The 19,445-nt window shown below is 43.3% G+C and overlaps 1 protein-coding gene across 1 annotated transcript; it reads left to right on the top strand.

Annotated features, from left to right (window-relative positions):
• The first annotated feature begins 4,669 nt into the window (after window positions 1-4,669).
• GFRA3 (GDNF family receptor alpha 3) lies at window positions 4,670-17,782 on the top strand. The gene is made up of 8 exons (XM_007473675.3): window positions 4,670-4,889; window positions 9,182-9,463; window positions 10,736-10,828; window positions 12,478-12,802; window positions 14,393-14,499; window positions 14,672-14,806; window positions 16,297-16,421; window positions 16,696-17,782. Exons 1-8 carry the CDS (start codon window positions 4,820-4,822, stop codon window positions 16,789-16,791), a joined length of 1,233 nt encoding a protein of 410 aa, XP_007473737.1. The 5' UTR covers window positions 4,670-4,819; the 3' UTR covers window positions 16,792-17,782.
• Window positions 17,783-19,445: the final 1,663 nt, after the last annotated feature.

The raw sequence follows: 19,445 nt of genomic DNA, 5'->3' as shown, positions 1-19,445 counted from the left end.
TTTCATATTATTTAATTTTTAAATCATTACCTTCTGTCTTAGAATGAGTACTAAGATTCGTAAGGGCCAGGCAATTGAAGTTAAGTGACTCACCCAGGTTGCACATCTAGGAAGTATCTGAGACCATACTCTCTACCCACTGAGCCACCTAGCTGCCCCTTTCCCTCATTTTTACAGTGAAAGAGAGGTTCTGTGGGTATACCTAAAATTACATGACTAGTGTTAGAGCCAAGACTCTTGAGTGTCTCAGCCTTCAAGCAAAGGGATCTCTCCTTTCATTCCATTCCAACTGCCTCCATTTCTTGGGGTCCTGGGGACAGAATTAGTGTAGTTTGACAAGAAAATGAGAAAACCAAATCATTTCAAGGGTGTGGAATTGGAAAGTCTGGCATTTGGTTTTAGATTTTCAATTTACCCCTCTCACAGCAAGTACACTTCCTAATAATTCTATATGTTGATGTCAAGGAGGTAAGAGAAGGGCAACATCCCTTTAGAAATAAGCACAAGTAACAGTATTGCTGATGAGGTAGCTGTAGGTCCACATTTTCCCCCTATAGGAACAGCCCTTGACTTTGAAGCACGCAGTCACATTGAGTTACAAAGTTTCCCCATATCTCTCAGTTAAATCAATTGAAAAAATGTACTAATTCTCCCCATCGGGTCAGTTAGCTTTGTACAGTGAACAATATTGAATTGCCACAAACTTATCCCTAAACCTCCATCATCTCATAAATGTATGTATTGGTTACAAAAAGGACCCAAGTGCCAACTTATCCTCTCTAATAATGATAGGTCAAGAGCATCATCTTTCTATAAAAGGGATGACACATTATCTGCCGGGCATCCAAAGGATGTGCCTCCTTCCTTGGTGGGTGGGAATGACTGCTGGCAATGTCACAAAGGATATCTCTAGTAAGGGATGGTGCTGCAAATATTAACCTTAGCTGGATGGAGTGTTTGTCCTTTCAGTCCATGGCACTGCCTACTTCTTACTAAATCTCATGCCTGCTAGGGCTCTAAAGATACTCTCACTCATTCTAAGGGCCCACATATTCCTGGACTGTTCCCTGATTCAGAGAGACCAGCCTTATCTTCCTTAGGTTGTGGTGTGGCATTAAGCTGGTTAGACCCGCATTTTCACCTGACATCTACTTCAATGCTAGATCAATAGCGCATATGCTGAAACTTTAGGGACATAGTGAACAAAAGTACTTCTCCACTCGACTCTCCCATCCCCTAGATTTACTTGTGAGGAAGGGCAAAAACTGGAGTTAAGTCATAGTTAATGCTTAACTTTCTGAAGTCTTGGTCCTTGTCCTATACTTCTCAAGCATTTTTCCTTTTTAATGTTTTAATTTTTTCTTCCATTTCTAGCAACATGAGAGAGAAGTTGGTGGCATCCTAGGTGAAACTTTTCCTAAGTCTCAGTGAAGGAAGACACAAGGTTAGAGAAAACAAAGGGAACTGTGCCAAAATAAGGTAAGGGGTGCTGGAGCCAGAGCTAGGGCAGAAGGGAGGGAAGCCAACAGTCTTTTTTTCTTTATGACCTTTTTGGGGGTCATTTTTATATCTTTCATTTTAAAATACCTCTCTCTCTCTCTGTCTGTCTGTCTCTGTCTCTCTGTGTCTCTGTGTCTCTCTGTGTCTATGTGTCTCTCTGTGTCTATGTGTCTCTCTCTCTGTTTCTCTGTCTGTCTCTCTCTTTGTCTCTCTTTTTGTCTCTGTCTCTGTCTGTCTGTCTGTCTGTCTGTCTGTCTGTCTGTCTGTCTGTCTCTCCCCCTTGCCTTGAAAGTACTTTAGTTTAGATTTTGAAACAGCATATGCTACATTCTATACCCACAATCCCCCCCAACCCCAGTGAAAGGAGAGAAATATAGATGTTTACTTTATTGGGTCCCTTTTTAATGCTGGCAGTGCAGACAGATAAAATGAAGCACAAACTCTATTTAAAGTGCATTAAAGCTTAGAAACTAGTGGCTAATGAGGGGTGGAAGGACACTGAGGCCACTGTCAGTCTTCCTCCTTATCTGGGGCCACATGTCTCCTTTTCAGCTTCATGAAGGGTGATTTACACCCCCACCTGGAATAGCTCTCTCTCTCTCTCTGGGCTGATTACATCAGCAAATGCCCCCAGAGGCCACTACAAAATGGGAGTATTCAGGCACAGCAGCTGATAAATCTCAGGGGTTTATATAGTGCCTCTCAATGCCCTCCCTCCCGGGCCTTCTGCCAAGCCTGCTCTTGTAGTAAAGGAGAGGAGGCTGAGGTGAAAAGGGGAGTGGATAGGGGTAGGGGGAAAAATCCTTGTTCCATCAGTAAAAGGAAAGCCTTCTTTCCTTTTTTGACTGTCCTGCTTATTTTTCCACATTCTCTCAGGGCATTCTTTAAGGGGGAAATTAGACTGGAAAACCCAATAACTTAATCCCAAGACACATCATTTAACCTAATAGAGCCACACAACATTATATGGCTAATGCACTCATTTTCCAAAAAAATTGGAAAATGAAGGGTTGTCCCTCAATTGGGGAATGGCTGAACAAATTGTGGTATATGATGGTGATGGAATACTATTCCATGCTATAAGGAATGATATCTGGAGGAATTCTATATGAACTGGGAGAACCTCAATGAACTGATACAGGGTGAAATGAGCAGAACCAGGAGAACACTGTACACAGAAAGTAAAACACTGTGGAAAAATCCAATGTAATGGATTTTGCTAGTAGTAGTAATGCAACAAGCCAGGACACTCCTGAAGGACTTATGGGAAAGAGTGCTATCCACATTGAGAGAAAGATCTATGGGAGTAGAAATGCAAAAGCAAAACATATTATCTTATCACATGTACATATGGGTATGTGATTTGGGGTTTAGGCCTTAAAAAATCACTCTATAGCAAAAATGAATAATATGGAAATAGGTATTAAGTGACAGCATTTGTATAACCCAGTGGAATTGCTTGCTGTCTCTGGGAGGTGGGAGGGAAGAGAGGAAGAAAAGAAAAGAAATCATACATAAATGGAAGCATATTTAAAGATAAAAAAGACATGTCAAAATAAAATAAAATTTAAGAGAAAAAAGCAAACGACATATGGCTAAGTTGCTCAGTGGCTGACATTCTTTCCATCTTCACTATGGACTAAGCAAGTGGAAGTACAGATGATAGGTTAGAAATAAGGGAGAACTTTCCAGACTATCATCTGTCGTTGGGCTTCCTGCTTCCTCCAATGGGGTCTTTGGTACTGAATCATCCCTCTGGGTCACAGAAACTGATAATATGCCAGACGCCAAATTCTGTCTGATAGGGCAGAGGGAGCTGGGTTTCTACAGGTGCACATACACAATTGTAAACTGGTAGGGGAAAAGGGCTCTGGACTGAGAATCAAGAGAACTAGGTTTCAAGTCTAACTTTCCAGCCATCAGGTAACAGGAGCTAAGTAACTTCACCTCTTGGGGCCCCAATGTTCCCATCTGCAAAATGGAGTCAATGATATGAAGAATCCTATATCATCCCTTAGAGTTGTTTTGAAGGTGCAAATGGAAAACAGAAATGTGTATTCTATGAAAAAGAAGAGTTTTAGTTAGACCTGGAGTCAAGAGGTCCTGGTTTTAAATGTGACCCCCCAACACTTCCTAGCTGTGTGATCCTGGGAAAATCACTTAACAGCCCCTTGTCTAGCTTTTACTCCTCTTCTGTCTTAGAACCAACACACAGTATTGACTGAAATTAAGGAAAGAAAGAAGGAAGGAAAGAAAGAAAGAGAGAGGGAGGGAGAGAGGGAGGGAGAGAGAGAGAGAGAGAGAGAGAGAGAGAGAGAGAGAGAGAGAGAGAGAGAGAGAGAGAGAGAGAGAGAGAGAGAGAGAAGGAAAGAAAGAAAGGAAGGAAGAAAGAAAGAAAGGAAGGAAGAAAGAAAGAAAGAAAGAAAGAAAGAAAGAAAGAAAGAAAGAAAGAAAGAAAGAAAGAAAGAAAGAAAGAAAGAAAGAAAGAAAGAAAGAAAGAAAGAAAGAAAGAAAGAAAGAAAGAAAGAAAGAAAGAAAGAAAGAAAGAAAGAAAGAAAGAAAGAAAAAGAAGGAAGGAAGGAAAAGAAGCACTGATTGGTTTGGTAGGGTATTGATGTTTTAAATTTTTGTTTTTTTTCACTTTTAGTGCTTATCTTTGATGTTTTCTGGGTGTCGGGTTGATATAGGAAAGTAAGAAAGTGTTCTTTCTTTTGCACCCACTGGGTAATTTCTGCTCACCTGCAGGTTGTAGGCGGAGGCACCCAGATACCTGAGTCACACGGTCTTTCTCTAGGGGAGAACAAATATCTTCCTTCTTTGCCCCACTCCCTACCCCAGCTCCCCAATCCCACCAAAAGTTTCCTAAATTAGGTCCTAAGGTAGAGATGTGGAACCAAAAGAGCGTCTCCCACCTCCCCAAATTTCTCCTTGGAGGAAGTGTCCCAAACTTCTTCCTTCTATGCACCTCCGTCCCGCAGAAGATTCTTTTTTTTACCCAATTGCGATCTAGTCTCAGAGCCCACCCTCCGGGCAAATGAATTAGGTTTGTATTAGTCCGTTTTTATCTGCATGGGAGTTCTTGAGTGTGTGACTGGAGTGGGGGGCTTAGTATGTAGGCGCTGCTCAGGGTGGAGAGAGGGGCGGAGGCTGAGGCGGCGCCTCAGAGGGACTCTCGGAGCGGGAAGGAGCGGACTGGCAGGGCTGGACAGGGCAAGGCAGGACAGGGCAGGGCAGGGCAGGGCAGGGCTGGGCTGGGCAGGACCCACTGGGGCTGAGACAGGCGCACTCGTGGAGCCAGATACACCGCGCCTGCAGCACCATGCCGCCGGGTGTCCTGCTGTTTCTGTTCGCTTTGTTGCTCTTGTCCCTGCTTCCTTTACTCCAAGCGGGTGAGTACGGGCGTTAGTGTAAATGTATTGGTATATGTGTGTATGTATGTATATATGCATGTATGGGGCCCTCGAGTGCAAGCGTATGTGGCGAGTATGGAACGGAACATACGATGGAGGCTCTTAGCCTGGGACATCTACTTAAGGCACTAAAGAACGTCGCCTCAAACACACGGTGAGGCACTGGCTGGTCGCTCTGTCCCCAGACATCTGTAGGAGTTGAGAAGGCAGAACTAAACATGTGTTTGGGGCCCCAGCGAGTCTCAGACAGTTTTAAATGGTCTGCCCAAACACCAAGCTGGGTAAGGATGAAGTGCGTCTGAGAAGTCTTGCTCAAGATGTTGGGTAGCAGGTGGTGGGAGTCAGAGGTTCCTGGAGGACCAGCTGGATGCTTAAACTCTGTATCAGAACTGAGGCAAATTGAATGCCATAGATGGCTTAGGCAACTGGTCCTAATATTCTGCATACCTCTGTTTCTCTTCCTTTATTGGAGTGCAGATTGGAGAAGCCATGCCCTTGAATCCCCCTCTTTACCTTAGTCTCCCTTAGTCTGAAGTCTTCCCCATATCCAAGCATATCCAGCATCCCTACCACTGGGGGTTTGGTTCAGAGGCACATTCCCATTCTGAGCCTTGATACTTTCATTCCTGTAAAAAACCGGGAACTTATTTGAAAGGAATTTAGGTTAGACGGGGTGAAGAAGCCAAGGTTGTTCCATGTGTGGAACCTGCTGAGATTTTTTTTTTTAAACACATGGTAGGAATACTGAGGACATCACCACCACCACCCTCAGTATCAGTTAAGGAACAGAAATACCTAGCTGAAATTTAGGGAAATACAATGACACACACTTACATAGTATAGCCCTTTCAGGTTTGCTTTTAGTGACTTATTTTTCAGTCCTGTCTGACTCTTCATGAACCCTTTTGGAATTTTCTTGGCAAACAGCCTGGAGTGGTTTGCTGTTTCCTTCTCCAGCTCAGTTTACAGATGAGGAAACTGAGTGATTTGCCCAGAGTCACATAGCTAGTAAGTATTTGAGGCCAGATTTGAACTCAGGAAGATCCGTCTTCCTGACACTTTATTCACTGTACCCCATTTTCAAGTTTACAGTGTGCTTTTCTCTTAACAACCCTGTGAGGGAATATTATAACCCTCATTTTATAGATGAAGAAAAAAGCCTGGAGAGGTTGCCCATAGTGTCACAACTATCAGAGTTGGCATTTAAACCCAGTTTAAATTTAAGTCCAGTGCTTTTTCTATGACAACATAATGATACAACTTTGCAGCAGGGCGTAGCCTTGCCTGCTGCAAACTTTGAATAAGTCAATGATGCTTGACTATGCTTAGCATGGTGCCTTATACATCCCAACTGCTTAAATAGTTCTTTAGTGAGTGAATGATCATTTTGTAGCTCTGGCCACTAATGTTACCATACTCTCCTGGGAAAAGACAGATAGAACAGGTGGTTCCATGGGATACTGGAATCTGCTGTCCTACTGGTAAACCTGTTACTATTTCTGCCAAATCTCCTTGCTCTCAAGGTCTTAGCCAGTGTTTTTTGACCAAGAAAGATTACCAACAAGCTCTCCCAGAATTGCACTGAAGCATTAGTCCACAAAGTGGTGCTTCAAGACATTACTTTCAATGGAGGCAGTAAGAGAAGAAATTCCAGAAATACTAGGCACCAAACCAAACTGCTTGGCTTCATGAGCAGTTCCAGGGAATGATAGCTGTTGCATCAATTTGCCTGTCTAGACAATCCTCCTATGCCGCAGATGGTATGAATGGCCATGTTAGAACTAAGAGCAGGGACAGCTAAGGTAGCACAGGAAATAGAGCACCAGGACTGGGGACAGGGAGGACCTAAGTTCAAATATGACTTTAGATACTTCCTTGCTGTGTGTCCCTGAGCAAGTCACTTAGCCCCTATTACCTAGCCTTGGCCACTCTTCTGTATTAGAATTAATACTAAAACAGGAGGTAAGGGCTATTTAAAGAAAAGAATTAAGGATAAAGACAAAACCACTTCTCTATCACTAATAAACCAAGGCACAATGAGGGAATAGGTTCACTTTTTTTGAAGTGAAGACACTTATTTTTAAAAGTTTTTTTTCTTGATTCTCCTTTGTTTTTAACATCATTGTCACTTTATATTGACTCCCTCTTCTCTCTGTAGTCTTCTCTTGTAACAGATAAGTACAGTCAAACTAAACAAATATACACATTAGTCACATCAGAATGTATGCCTCATTTTCATGTCTTTAGTTCATTTCTTTTCTGTCAAGGGGTAGGAGGCATAATTCACCAACATTCTTTTTTCCCCCCAAACCCTTACCTTCTGTCTTAAAATCAGTACTAAGTATTGGTTCCAAGGCAGAGGCTAGACAAGGGGTTAAGGATCTTGCCTAGGGTCCACAGCTAGAAAGCTCTCTGGGCCTGATTTTTTATCCAGAGAGACACCAAGCTGTCCCATTTACCATCATTCTTTTTTTTTAATCCCTTACCTTCCGTCTTGGAGTCAATACTGTGTATTGGCTCCAAGGCAGAAGAGTGGTAAGGGCTAGGCAATGGGGGTCAAGTGACTTGCCCAGGGTCACACAGCTGGGAAGTGTCTGAGGCCAGATTTGAACCTAGGACCTCCCATCTCTAGGCCTGGCTCTCAATCCACTGAGCTACCCAGCTGCCCCCTACCATCATTCTTATGAAACAAATGATTAGTTATTGACATGATCAGAATTCTGAAGTCCTTCAGTATTGCCTTCTTTACATATTGTGGTCATCATATAAATTGTTGGTTCTGTTTATTTAATTTCATATCAGTTAATTTAGGCCTTCCCAAATGTCCTCATATTCATAATTTCTTACAAAAAATGATATTTTATCACATACACATTTCACAGTTTGTTCAACTTCCCCAGATGTTGGGCACTGATTTTGTTTCTTGTTTTTTACTGCCCCAAACCAAAAAACAAAAATGCAAAAAGGAGGCCCTGAGTTCAAATTTGGCCTCAGATACTACCTAACTTTGTGACCCTGAGCAAGTCACTTAGCCCCTATTGCTTAGCCCTTGCTACTCTTCTATTTTAGAATTGATACTAAGATAGAAGGTAAAGGTTATTTAAAAAAAAAAGGAGAGCAAAGATGAAACCACTTCTCTATCACCAGTAAACCAAGGCACAATTGGATTTCAATGGGATCTCTGTCTTTGACTTCCTTAGGGTGTATATTCAGTAGTGAGATCACTGGATTAAAGGGTATGTATGAGGGGCAGCTAGGTAGCTCAAGGGCTAGAGAACCAGGCCCAAGTCCTGGGTTCACACCTGGCCTTACACATTTCTAAGTGTCTCTGGCTAAATCACTTAACTGCCCATTCCACTCCTCTATCAATACTTAATACTGATTCTGAGACAGAAGGTAAAGGTGTATTTAAAAAAAAAGAAAGGATATATACAGTTTAGTGACTTTGGGAATAAAATTCCAAATTGTTTTCCATGATGGTTGGGTCAATTCTCAGCTTTACCAATAATGCATAAATACACAGGATCCACAAATATCAGAGGCCTTTCAATTTCACGGGCTTGAGGATATCCACTAATTTGTAGAAAGGCAGCCTAGAATAGTAGGTAGAAAGAACCCTGAACTGAGCAGAGGGAACTGAAATAGTGTGAGGGACTCAGCAAATAAAGCCTTTGCTCCCCCATGTTGAGAAGATCTAGGAAGGGCAAGAAGGAAATGACCCTGGGATTCCTCCTCTTCCTTCCTTCAGCTGTGGGGGGAGGGAGTTCACTACTGCCAGCATTTAGCACCCCATCTCTGGTACTTAGTCTTCCATTTTTGGGGCCGGAGACATTTTTAGACTGCTTTCAATTGAAGGCCCAGAACCCATCTGTGTCCCTACTTAACCTTCCAAAGAACTAGGGTTTTCTTTCTTGCCTTCATGTTTCTGGTGTTGCCTACCATAACTTAATCATGGCCCTGCTATTGCTCACATTCTCCATGGAGAATGGCAATGTCCTCAGACTTGGGTTATTCTGGAATGCTCTTCTCTCTGCATCTGCTCCATGACCAGGAATCTGTCTCATGATCCTGACTCTTGTTGATTCAGGCCCTCTTCTGCTTAGCTTTGTGGTGCCTGCAGGATCCTCACCTCTGGTCTCTTTTATCTCCCTTTCTTTGTAACCACCATTTTTATATCCCTCCATGTGTCCCCCATATTCCTGCCTGTTGGGTTCTTTCAGATTGCTTCCCTACCTCTTATCAGCCCTCACCTGGCATCTCTCCCCAAGCAGGAGACCTCTCTACCATGGATAGCATGGCCACGGGGAACTGCATCCACGCCAGAAAACTGTGCCTGGCTGACCCCACTTGTAGCACCCCTTTCCTCTACTTGGAAACCTGCTTTCCTTTCATGGCCTCCGCTCCTCAGAAACCTGAAAAGCAGGAGAATTGCCGGGAGGCAGCACAACAGCTCAAGAACAGCTCTCTGAGCAACTGCAGATGCTATTGGCGCATGAAGAATCAGGACGCCTGCCTGGCAATCTACTGGACCATCCACTCTACTCTTGGCTTTGGTGAGTCTCTCATGTGGATAGAGACAGGGACTGGGTTCAGAGAATTCTCCCTAGTTCTGCAGGATGCCAAGGGGAAGGCAGAAATATGATGGCTGAAGAGGCTTGCATTGTCTTGAATCATTCTTATGGGCCCCCAGGATACTGCCCTCTTTTCCTATTCTCTTGACCCAGTTCTTACTGTGGTGGTCCTCACCCTAGGGTGCCTCCAAGCTCTATGGGAAGGTACTGCACATTCCCAAAGACTGATGCAGAAGTTATACAGAGTTGCACAGTATCAGCAAGTCCAGAGTGATGTGGGACAGACAGAATGAGTACTCAGACAGTGTCCTGGCAGAGGCCCCTGGAAGCTTGGCACTGCTATTGATAGACAGGCTACTCATTAACCAGGAGAGAGAAAGACAAAGATAAGGCACATGGGAAAAGCTTTTCAGGAGAAGAGCAAAATGGAGTCTCTCTTTTTTTTGTTTTTGTTTTTTTTTTTGGGGGGGAATTTCCTTCTCTGATCCCTTTCTCCATTATAATCACCATGTTTCTTGGGAGGGATATACCCCCCAAAGATCTTTTTTTTTGTACTAGATCCTTTCTTCCTATTTGCTTAGGGGAGAGGGGCAGGCAGGGACAAGGTGTCCTAACTGTTTCTCTTCTGGTACCCACTACTTTTTCTCCAGATCTGGCCCCTCTTTTGCCAGATGCTGAAATCACACTCCCAGTGCCCTGCTGGGTCATGCTCATCTGCCTTCACATTCTTCTTATGGACCACAGGGTTATGGATTTAGGGCTGGAAGGATATAGTTCATCTTGTCCCAAATTAGACATATAATAGCAAGGCAAGGCAGTCTGTTTCTCTCTCTGGTGCCTTTCCCCAGGCTTTTCCCATTAGGGTTTACCCCCCAAGTCAGACCCCATTTCTTCTTCCTTATCATGGGACACTTCCCCAAGAGTCAGTTAGCCTTCTTCCTAGAAGCTCAGGCTGAAGAACAGACTGTTCCTCCATAGAAAAAACTATGCCCTTCCTCCTACTGTTTCTTTCCCCCATAGAAAAATACAGCATCTTCTGGTCCCCGGCAAGTGGCATAAATAAATACCTTATGGCCAGAGAATCCAACCTGCCCCTCCCTTGTCAACTTTTGCCTGCAGTCTCCCTCTGGCTGGGTCGGGTTCTAGCTCTTGACTCATTTTGAGTCTGAGCTGGCATCCCCCCTCCCCTCATCTAAGTCCCACCCTGCCACCGTTTACAGGTCTCTGATGTTTTCACCTCTTTTTTTTTTCTAGGTGACTATGATCTGGGGGGCTCACCATATAAGGAAATTGTGATCAGCAAACCTTGGAAATTTAATCACCTGCATTTGGACAAGTTTGAATCAGGTGTGTGGAAACAGGCAGGGGCTGGGGAGATGGGACCTTGAACTGGGTATCAGGGGAGGGGGCAGAATCCTTATTCTTAGCTTATAGCATAAGGGATTCCAAGCCAAGGGAGAGCAAAGGGCTCTTTGTATCTGTCAGGATGGCAGATGGAGCTGTTCAGTGTGTCCTAGTCACAGTGCAATCACTAAAAAAAAAAATGATCGTTGTGGGAGACAGACTAAAACCATTTGTCCCTCGGGTTCTATAGTGAAGGGAACTCAAGGGCATGGTAGGTGTGACATCAGTTCCCAAACGAGTGAGGTAATTAACTATCATCCTGGGCAGCTTGGAAAATTCTCTGTGTTCCCTACAGAGCTGAAAAGGTTTTCAGATATGGGGAATGAGGAGAGAAAACTAGTAACAATAGTCCATGCCTGTATGACTCAGATCTAGATCTGGAAGAAATCACCTAGTCCACCCCCTCACATTTTACAGAGGGGGAAACTGAGCTCCCTGGAAATTAGGTGACCTGCTGAGGGCCATACAGGTAGTAAGCATCAGAGGCATGAATTTGAATCCATGTTCTAGTGCTTGTTCACACTAAGCCACATTGCTTTTTCATATTGAAGAATCATTAGGAGCAGCCTGGCACAGGCAAAAGGAATGTTAGATTTGGAATCAGGGAACCTGGGCTGCAGTCTTAGCTCTGCCATCCTTTGGTAAGTCACCTACCTGTGTCAACCTCTCTTTTCTTTTTCAAACCCCCTTTTAAAAAGCCCTTGCCGTTTGTCTTAGCATCATTTCTAAGACAGAATATTGGCAAGAGCTGGGCAATCGGAGTTTAGTGGCTTTCCTGGGTCACTTGCCCAGCTAGAAAGTGTCTGAGGCTAGATTCAAACTGTGGTCCTCCTGACTCAAGGCCTGGCACTCTATCCACTGTGCTACCTAGCTGCCCCTCAGCCTTACTTTTCTCACCTACAAATTGAAGATTCTGACCCTGATGACCTCTGAAATTAGTTTCACCTCTAAATCTGTGACCATGGGGTGTGTTACAGAAGTGGAAGGTGATGGTATTTGGATTTTTAAATTAGGGTAAAGGTATGGTAGAGTTGAGAATAGATTTGGAAATGTTCAGATAGAGCCTAGAACAACCAAACAGGGCTATGGCTTGTGCTGAGCCTCTATCTGGGGCCTATGCTCATTTCTTATTACTTTTTTTTTTAACTCTTACCCTCTGCCTTAGAATCAGTACTGTGTACTAGTTCCAAGACAAAAGAGCTGTAAGGGCTAGGCAATTAAGGTTAAATGACTTACCTAGGGTCATACAGCTAGGAAGTGTCTCAGGCCAGATTTGAACCCAGGAAGGGGGAAGATCTGGCACCTACTTTTGTGTCTAAGCAGTCTGTAGGGAAGCTTATGGGTAGTTTGAGTTCCAAACAATGAGTAACTTGTAGGGAGGCCTGGAGGCTATGTTGGGTGTCAGGGCTCCAAGTGGGTTGAAAGAGAGCTTAGGTTCCAGCACCATCAAGGAGGGCTAATATAGGCACCAGCCAGGGAGGGCTGAGACCTATATCTGGGAGAGGAGGAGGATTCTGGGTGGTTGGCAGCACCATGTCCAGCTTCCTGGTATAGAAGAAGAATAGTAGGGGGTTGCTTCCCTTCTCTCCTAGGTTCCCAGAGCCATGATCTCTGCCTGAAGTCTATCACTCTGTGCACCCTAAATGACAAATGTAGCAAGTTGCGCCTGGCCTATGGAGAGGTCTGCTCAGTGGCTCGATGCCAGCCCCAAAAGTGCCAGGAGGAGCTCCGGGTCTTCTTTGAGCAGGTGGCAGACCACTATGCAAATGCACTTCTATTCTGCCCTTGTGATAACGGAGATGATGTCTGTGGGGCACGCCGGCAAAACACCATTGCCCCGAGCTGTGCTTCTCCAATGGGAGATCTCCCCAACTGCCTGATACTTTGGAACACCTGCCTTCAAGACTTTCTCTGCAGGTGGGTCTGACCTTATGGGGCAGGAGGAGACCTTCTCCCTCTGCCTTTCAAGAAATGTCTTTTCATTGATCACTGAGACCTGCCCAGAGGAGATGTATATTAATAGGTAGATCCCTATAGTTCTATAAATTAATGGTGGTTTATAATAGTTAATAATTTGCATTAATAGTTTAAGTAGATTTTCTATGGCAAATTTTTTTCAAGTTTGCATTGTCTTCTTGAAAAAAAACTTCCTCCCTTTTTTCAATTACATGTAGAAACAATTTTTGACCATTGACATTTTGAATTTCTGATTCTCTCTTTCTTCCCTCCACCCACCTGAAAGTCCCCCTCGATATTACAATGGCAAATAGTCTGATATAGGTTATGCCAGTGCTTTTTAACATTTTTTTTATTTAATTAGATGATTTAGAATAATTTTCCATGGTTACAAGACTCATGTTCCTTCCCTCCCCTCTCCCACTCCCCTCTCATATCTGACACACAATTCCACTGGGTTTAACATGTGCCATTGATCAAGACCCATTTCCTCATTATTAGTATTTGCACTAGGGTGATCTTTTAGAGTCCACTTTCTCAGTCATAGCCCCACTGACCCATGTGATCAAGCGGTTGTTTTTCTTCTGGGTTTCTTTTCCTTCTCCTATGTCCCTCCAAATAGTTCTGGATCATTGCATTTATGCCAGTGCTTTTGTTGAATACATATTTCCATATTCCCCATGCTGTGACAGAAGACACATATACATACAATTATTAAAAAAAAAACAAAACCTCGTGGAGGAAATAAAGTGAAAGATGGCATCCTTTAATTCCAACAAAATTCTGACTATGGACAGCACTTAGAAGTCAGTTGGGGTTAATCTTGTTTTGATGATAATAGTTTAGTTCTTCACAGTTGATCACTGTACAATATTTCTGTTACTGTATGCACTGTTCTGGTTCTGCTCCCTTCACTTTTCATTAGTTCTTATAAGTCTTTTCAGGTTTTTCTGTACTCAACTTTTTTTTTTTATCATTTCTTAAGGCACAATAGTATTCCATGACGGTCATATATCACAGCTTATTCAGTGTGGCAAACTTTTGTTTCTAGTCTGGCTTCCCTGTACCTCTTCCCTCAGAGAATGGCACTAACCAAGAGGTATTAGAAAGGGAAATCTGTAAGCAAGCCAATTCTATTATACTCACTCTAAAGACAGATAAAAATGAGACTAGTGGTATTCTCTCTATTCACCCCCATATTACATCCTAAGGTTTTTTCAAATTCTGGTCTTTTGAGGGGCTCTGGAAGGGAACCGCACATAAATTTATCATTGGGTCCCTAAATTCTGAGAATTCTTTATAAGAATTTGAAGAATAAAAGTGCCCTTCACCATTTCCCTAGTTTCCTATCCCTTGCTCTTCTCCCTCCATGCTCCCATTTCCTTTCTCAAGGTGATATTCTATTCTATAAATTTAATTCCTACTAAGACTAGGAATTGGAAAGGTCTCTTTCATTGATGCTAGACTCCTTCCCAACTTTGATTTTTTTTCGACCACAACACTCTACTTTCCCAGAGTTGTCACAGTTCCGAAACTTTCCCTTTTTTCCAGATCCCGCCTGGCTGATTTTCAGATGTACTGCTATCACATGGACCCTCCCGGGACCTGTGTGGAGAGGCATTCTGGTCGATGCCTGAAGGCATATATGGGGTTGATTGGTAAGACTAAGAGGAGAGGTACCTGGAAGAGAGACATCTGGGGAGGATTAGATGGCCAGGATCTCCATGGGTTGAAGTATATGAGACCAAAGATAAGGTGGCATCAAATGAGGTGGGGATGGCCTGGTGTTGGAGGAAGGGGACTGATGGTGGCTACCATCTTTCTGCACAGGAACTGTAATGACCCCCAATTACATCAGCAACGTCAGTGCTGAGGTTGCTGTGAGCTGCTCCTGCCAAGGGAGTGGCAACCAACTAGAAGAATGCAAGCATATAGAGGAATCCTTCTCCAGAAATCCCTGCCTCAGTGAGATTTTGTGTGTGTCTGTGTGTGTGTTTTGCTGTTGCCTAGGGCCAAGACTGAAGGGAGGGGGGGTTGGTACCCAAGTGATTATGGCCCCCAACAGATGAGCCATCTGACCTAAACATAAGGGGAGGAGCAAGATGGCTCCTGGAGAGTGTGAAACTCCAAAATTCTTCCTTTTGACCCCCAAATCTGGAGTATTATAAGGAATACTTCCTATCACCAAGCCTCCCATAGCCTTCCATTTCCTTTTCCTCACTCACTGTTGGATTCTCAACTACCCAAGAGTCAGAATATCAGAACTAGAAAGTCCCCATTGACCATTGGTCAGTGTTTACACAGACCCTTTCATTTTACAGAGTCAGAAACTGGGGCCCAGGGAAGGAAAATAGAACCCATAGAATATTTTTAAATTTAAAAGGTTTTTTATTATCTTTTATTTTTATATAAATGTAACTTCCAACTATATCCCTCACCTATACCTTCCCTGTGAGTCATCTCCTTGGCACAAAGAATAAAGGGGGGATAAAGGAAGAAAAAAATTCAACAGAACTAATCACATATCAACTGAGTTTGGTAGGAGAAACAATGTTCTGTACTCCTGGTCCCCCACGTCTGTAATGAAAGGAGAATGGGTTATTTTTCTCAACTCTTCCAAGGGAACCACTCCTAGTCACTGAAATTACGTAGTATTCAGGGGCAGCTAGGTAGCACAGTGGATCAAACACCAACCCTGGGGGTAGGAGGACCTTGTTTCAAATCTAACCTCACACATTTCCTAGCCGTATGACCCTGGGCAAGTCATTTAACCCCCAAATACTAAAATAGAAGTTAGGCTTTTTTAAATCAATAAAAAAAAAAGAAAAAATAAATTACATAGTATTCAGTTCCATTTTAGTTTTTGTTGGCATTTCAACAAACACTTATTAAGTTCCTACTATATGCAAGGCACTCTAAATACAAGCACAAAAATGAAACAGTCAAAAGCCTAAAGGGGTTTTCATTCTTAAGGAGAAGTAACAAAGGTTGCCCAGTAGTAAGTGGCATAGCTGAGATTCAAACCCAAATTTTTTGGCTCCTAATCCAGTGATTTTCTATTATACAATTCCTCTCCCCATATCCAGGTGCTCCTTAAGGACTTTACCTTTATCCCTGGGGACTAAAGGATTCTCATCCCCAAACAGAAACCAACCCTTTTTCACTAGTGCTATATATATATATATATATATATATATATATATATATATATATATATATATATATATTCAGAGGCCCTGCGTCTATATCTTGACTTGGATCTCTAATACCTGTGGGACCTTGGGGAAACTTCCACTTACCTTCTTGACTCTCAGTTCATTCAACTGTAAAAAGAGTGTTGGATTCAATAGCCTCTAAGCTCCCTTCCAATTCTGGATCTGGATCTGATCCTAAGGTACAGTCAATCCCTCTTCATTCCATACCCTGAGGTTTCTATCTTCTTTCCCATTCCCTAGCCAAGGCCATTGAAACTCAGATGGAATTTCATCGCCAACTGCTTTCCAAAAGCTTCTCCACTGCCATCTCTCGGAAAAGCTTTAAAGGCTTTGAGGATCCTTCCTATTCAGTGGAGACAGACCAGGTGAATGCTTCTTTTTATGGCTGCATCTTTCCCAAATTACTTGGTGGGGTCCCCTTCCTGGGGAGGATTTGGTCCCTCTAGGCTTTCTGATAACTTGGGAAGGAGGGAGCTCTGGGTCTGAGGAGCCTCTAGTAGGGGCCAAGGGATGCCTGATGGGAGGGAACAAGTCCCCCTGGGGGAGATGGAAGAGGGGGATTTTGGTAATGAGGTCAAAGTGTGATGAAACAGTGCCTTCTTTGTTGATCACAGCCTCTCTACCACATTTTCTTCTCAGGATAAAAATCTGGCTGGAAGGCTGCAATCCTGGGTCCCCTCCATCTCTTTGGGCTCCCTGATTTTGGTTTTGCTCCTGCTCTCTACCCTTGGCTAGTGTAATAGTACTTTCCTTGTGGTCCCTCTTTTCCTCTTGCATATTACTTCCCTGAGTGTCCCAGCCAGAGCTGTTTTAAGCTGTTTAAGGAGAGGGGAGAAACTGAAGAGGCACAAAAAAAAAAGAGAGAGAGAGACTATGCCTGTCCCAAAGCTTTGTGATCAGTAATCACTAAGGAAGGCCTAGAGGGAAAATTCTATTCAATAGCAAGGGAAAGAGGCCACTACAGAGTAGGGACAAAGATGACTGAACTGGGGCTGCCCTCTGAAGCTGTTTTTCTATAGAAGAGAGGGAACTCTATGATCATTCCTTCAAGGTACACTGCTACAAGAAGTCCTGGGCTCCAGGTGAGGCAAAACCCTTAGGGATGGGAGAGAAAAGGGATATTGAATTTAACAGGGTGTCCTTGACAGACTGGGTCTTCCTTGAGCGCCTTGTCTCTTGCACCCTATGTCATCTATTTCTAGGATGCTGGGGGCTAACCCTGATTGCTTGGAAATGGGAATTAGGCAGTGACTGGCTAAGCCACATTCTATTTCCCTCTTTTCCTCTTCTAAGTCTATGGTCTTTTCCCTTCAAGGGCTATTTCTTCTATTCCTCCACTTAAAATTTTTTTTCATTCAATCATGAAGCAAACATTTGTTAAATGTCAACTATATGAAACATTGATCTTGCCCTCAAGGAATTTACAACCTAGGATAATAATTTGCCAGTTTTGTGGCTCTAACCAGGCAGAGTGGGATAGTCCTTCCCATCTATTTAAGGAGAGAAAAAAAAAATCTAAGATTCCTGCATTTTGTCTAATCTGTGGCCCCTAATCTGAATGAGAGAAAAAAGAGGTAGCTGGAATGTTTTATAGCAGGCACCCAGATTAAAAAGAATTTTGGTTCCCAAGTTGGGTTCTCCTGTGCCCTGCTCTGATATGTTACTCCTTCACCCCAATTTCTACCCCCTCAATTATATGTTCATTAAATATTTCTGTTTAAAACTTGGTTCTTGTCAAAGTTTTTTGTTCCACTTCATATTTAAGCAGAACACTATTTCCATAACTCCTTGAGAAACTGGATCCCCTCTTTCACTGCTCCCCATGCCTACCTAGGCTGCCTCTCTACCTCTGTGCCCATTTTTTTTACAATGAAACTGCCAGGCTTTTTTGTCTGCCGCCAATTCTTAGTTCCCCTACCTAACCTTAGGATCTGCTACCTAGACCCACAACCCTCCAGGACATACTTCTAGCTCTTCCCCTTGCTGAACTTTCAGTCCTCAGCCCTCACACAGATCTGACATCTTCCCCTTTCAGAGTCTAGATGAGGAGAAAAAACAATGTTTATGGAGTAATGTGTCAAGGAGGACCAAATAAGTATAGAATTGGTGAAGGAAGTAAAAAAAATCCTGGAATATTTCCTTCAAGAAGTGAGCTTTGAGCAGTATTTTAAAAGGGGTGAAGGAGGGTTTGGCAGAGAGGAACTGGGAGAATGTTCACTTTGAAAAGTATTCAAAGAAGCCCAGAGAGGCAAGATCAGAAAGGCCCTCCCTTCTGTCTCCCTAGCACTCCTACTCTCACAGAGAATCAGACCAGAGAATTGGAGAGCTGCAAAAGACCTTAGGGATCATCTGGTCCAACCCCTTCCTTTTCCTAATAAGGAAAATGAGATACAGGGAGAATAAGCAAATTGCCTAAGGTCTCCTAGATAGTTATGGCAGAGCTGGGACTAGAAACCAGGTTCCTTGGCTCTAATTTTCTTATCATCACACTGCCCCTGCAACTGCTTTCTCTATAGGCTGCAAGAGTCACCTGTTCAACCCTACCAGTTCCTCTCCCCTCCCAACCCCTCCACCTATGATTCCCTGCTCCCTGTGCCCAGTCTCCATTTGCTGTGGCTCTCTCCATTAGCCCTGGGCCAGGGGAGCAGAACAGTCACAGCTAAGTGCTTGAATTAGACTAATAGATGGCTGTTCATTCCTGCTCTTATGTGGTACTGAATTCCTGGTAAACAAACCAGCAGCTCCCACCTCCCGGGCCAGGTGCCAAGAGCTGTGGTGGGGAAATGAAGCCTCAAGACTTCATCTTTGAAGGCCCACCAAGTCACACCCACATAGTTATGGCCATTAGGCTGGCTAATAAATAAGGAAGAATGGAGGAGAAAACAGAGGGGGAGGAGAAAGAGTAGGGAGATAGAAGTCAAGTTATCAGCTTGTTGGGATAAGAAAGGAGATAAGACCTTTTGCTAGTAGTAGGCTTATATCCTTGGGGAGGCCAAAGACAAAAGGGAAAATCTCATATATACCCAAATGTTCAGAGTAGCGCTCTTTTCTTTGAAATAGAAAAAAAAAAGCCTGGAAATATAGAGGATGTCCATCAATGAGGGAAGGGCAGAACAAATTCAGAATGTGCTTGTAATGGAATAGGGTTGCCCTGTGAAAATGACAAATGTGCAGAATTCAGAGAAAATTGGAAAGATGTCAAATGATAAGAGTGAAGAAAGCAAAGCCAACAGAACAACATTTACTCTGACCACAGTAATATGAAGGAAAACCACATGGAAAAGACAAATCGAATGGACATAATTCATTCAACATATATTTATGAAGTACCTACCCACTGTTCTAGACACTGCAACTACAAAGAAGAAAAATGCCCTCGGGGACTTTCT

The sequence above is a fragment of the Monodelphis domestica genome, chromosome 1, assembly GCF_027887165.1.
Source record: "Monodelphis domestica isolate mMonDom1 chromosome 1, mMonDom1.pri, whole genome shotgun sequence".
NCBI lineage: Eukaryota > Metazoa > Chordata > Mammalia > Didelphimorphia > Didelphidae > Monodelphis > Monodelphis domestica.
The sequence above is the reverse complement of the archived record's forward strand: the minus strand, read 5'-3'. Positions and strand labels throughout refer to the sequence as shown.

Coding starts and splice junctions, on each gene's coding strand:
- GFRA3 (XM_007473675.3), top strand. CDS start 4,820: ATGCCGCCGGGTGTCCTGCTGTTTCTGTTCGCTTTGTTGCTCTTGTCC. Junction 9,464..10,735: donor CCACTCTACTCTTGGCTTTG/GTGAGTCTCTCA, acceptor TTTTTTTTCTAG/GTGACTATGATCTGGGGGGC. Junction 12,803..14,392: donor CTTCAAGACTTTCTCTGCAG/GTGGGTCTGACC, acceptor CCTTTTTTCCAG/ATCCCGCCTGGCTGATTTTC.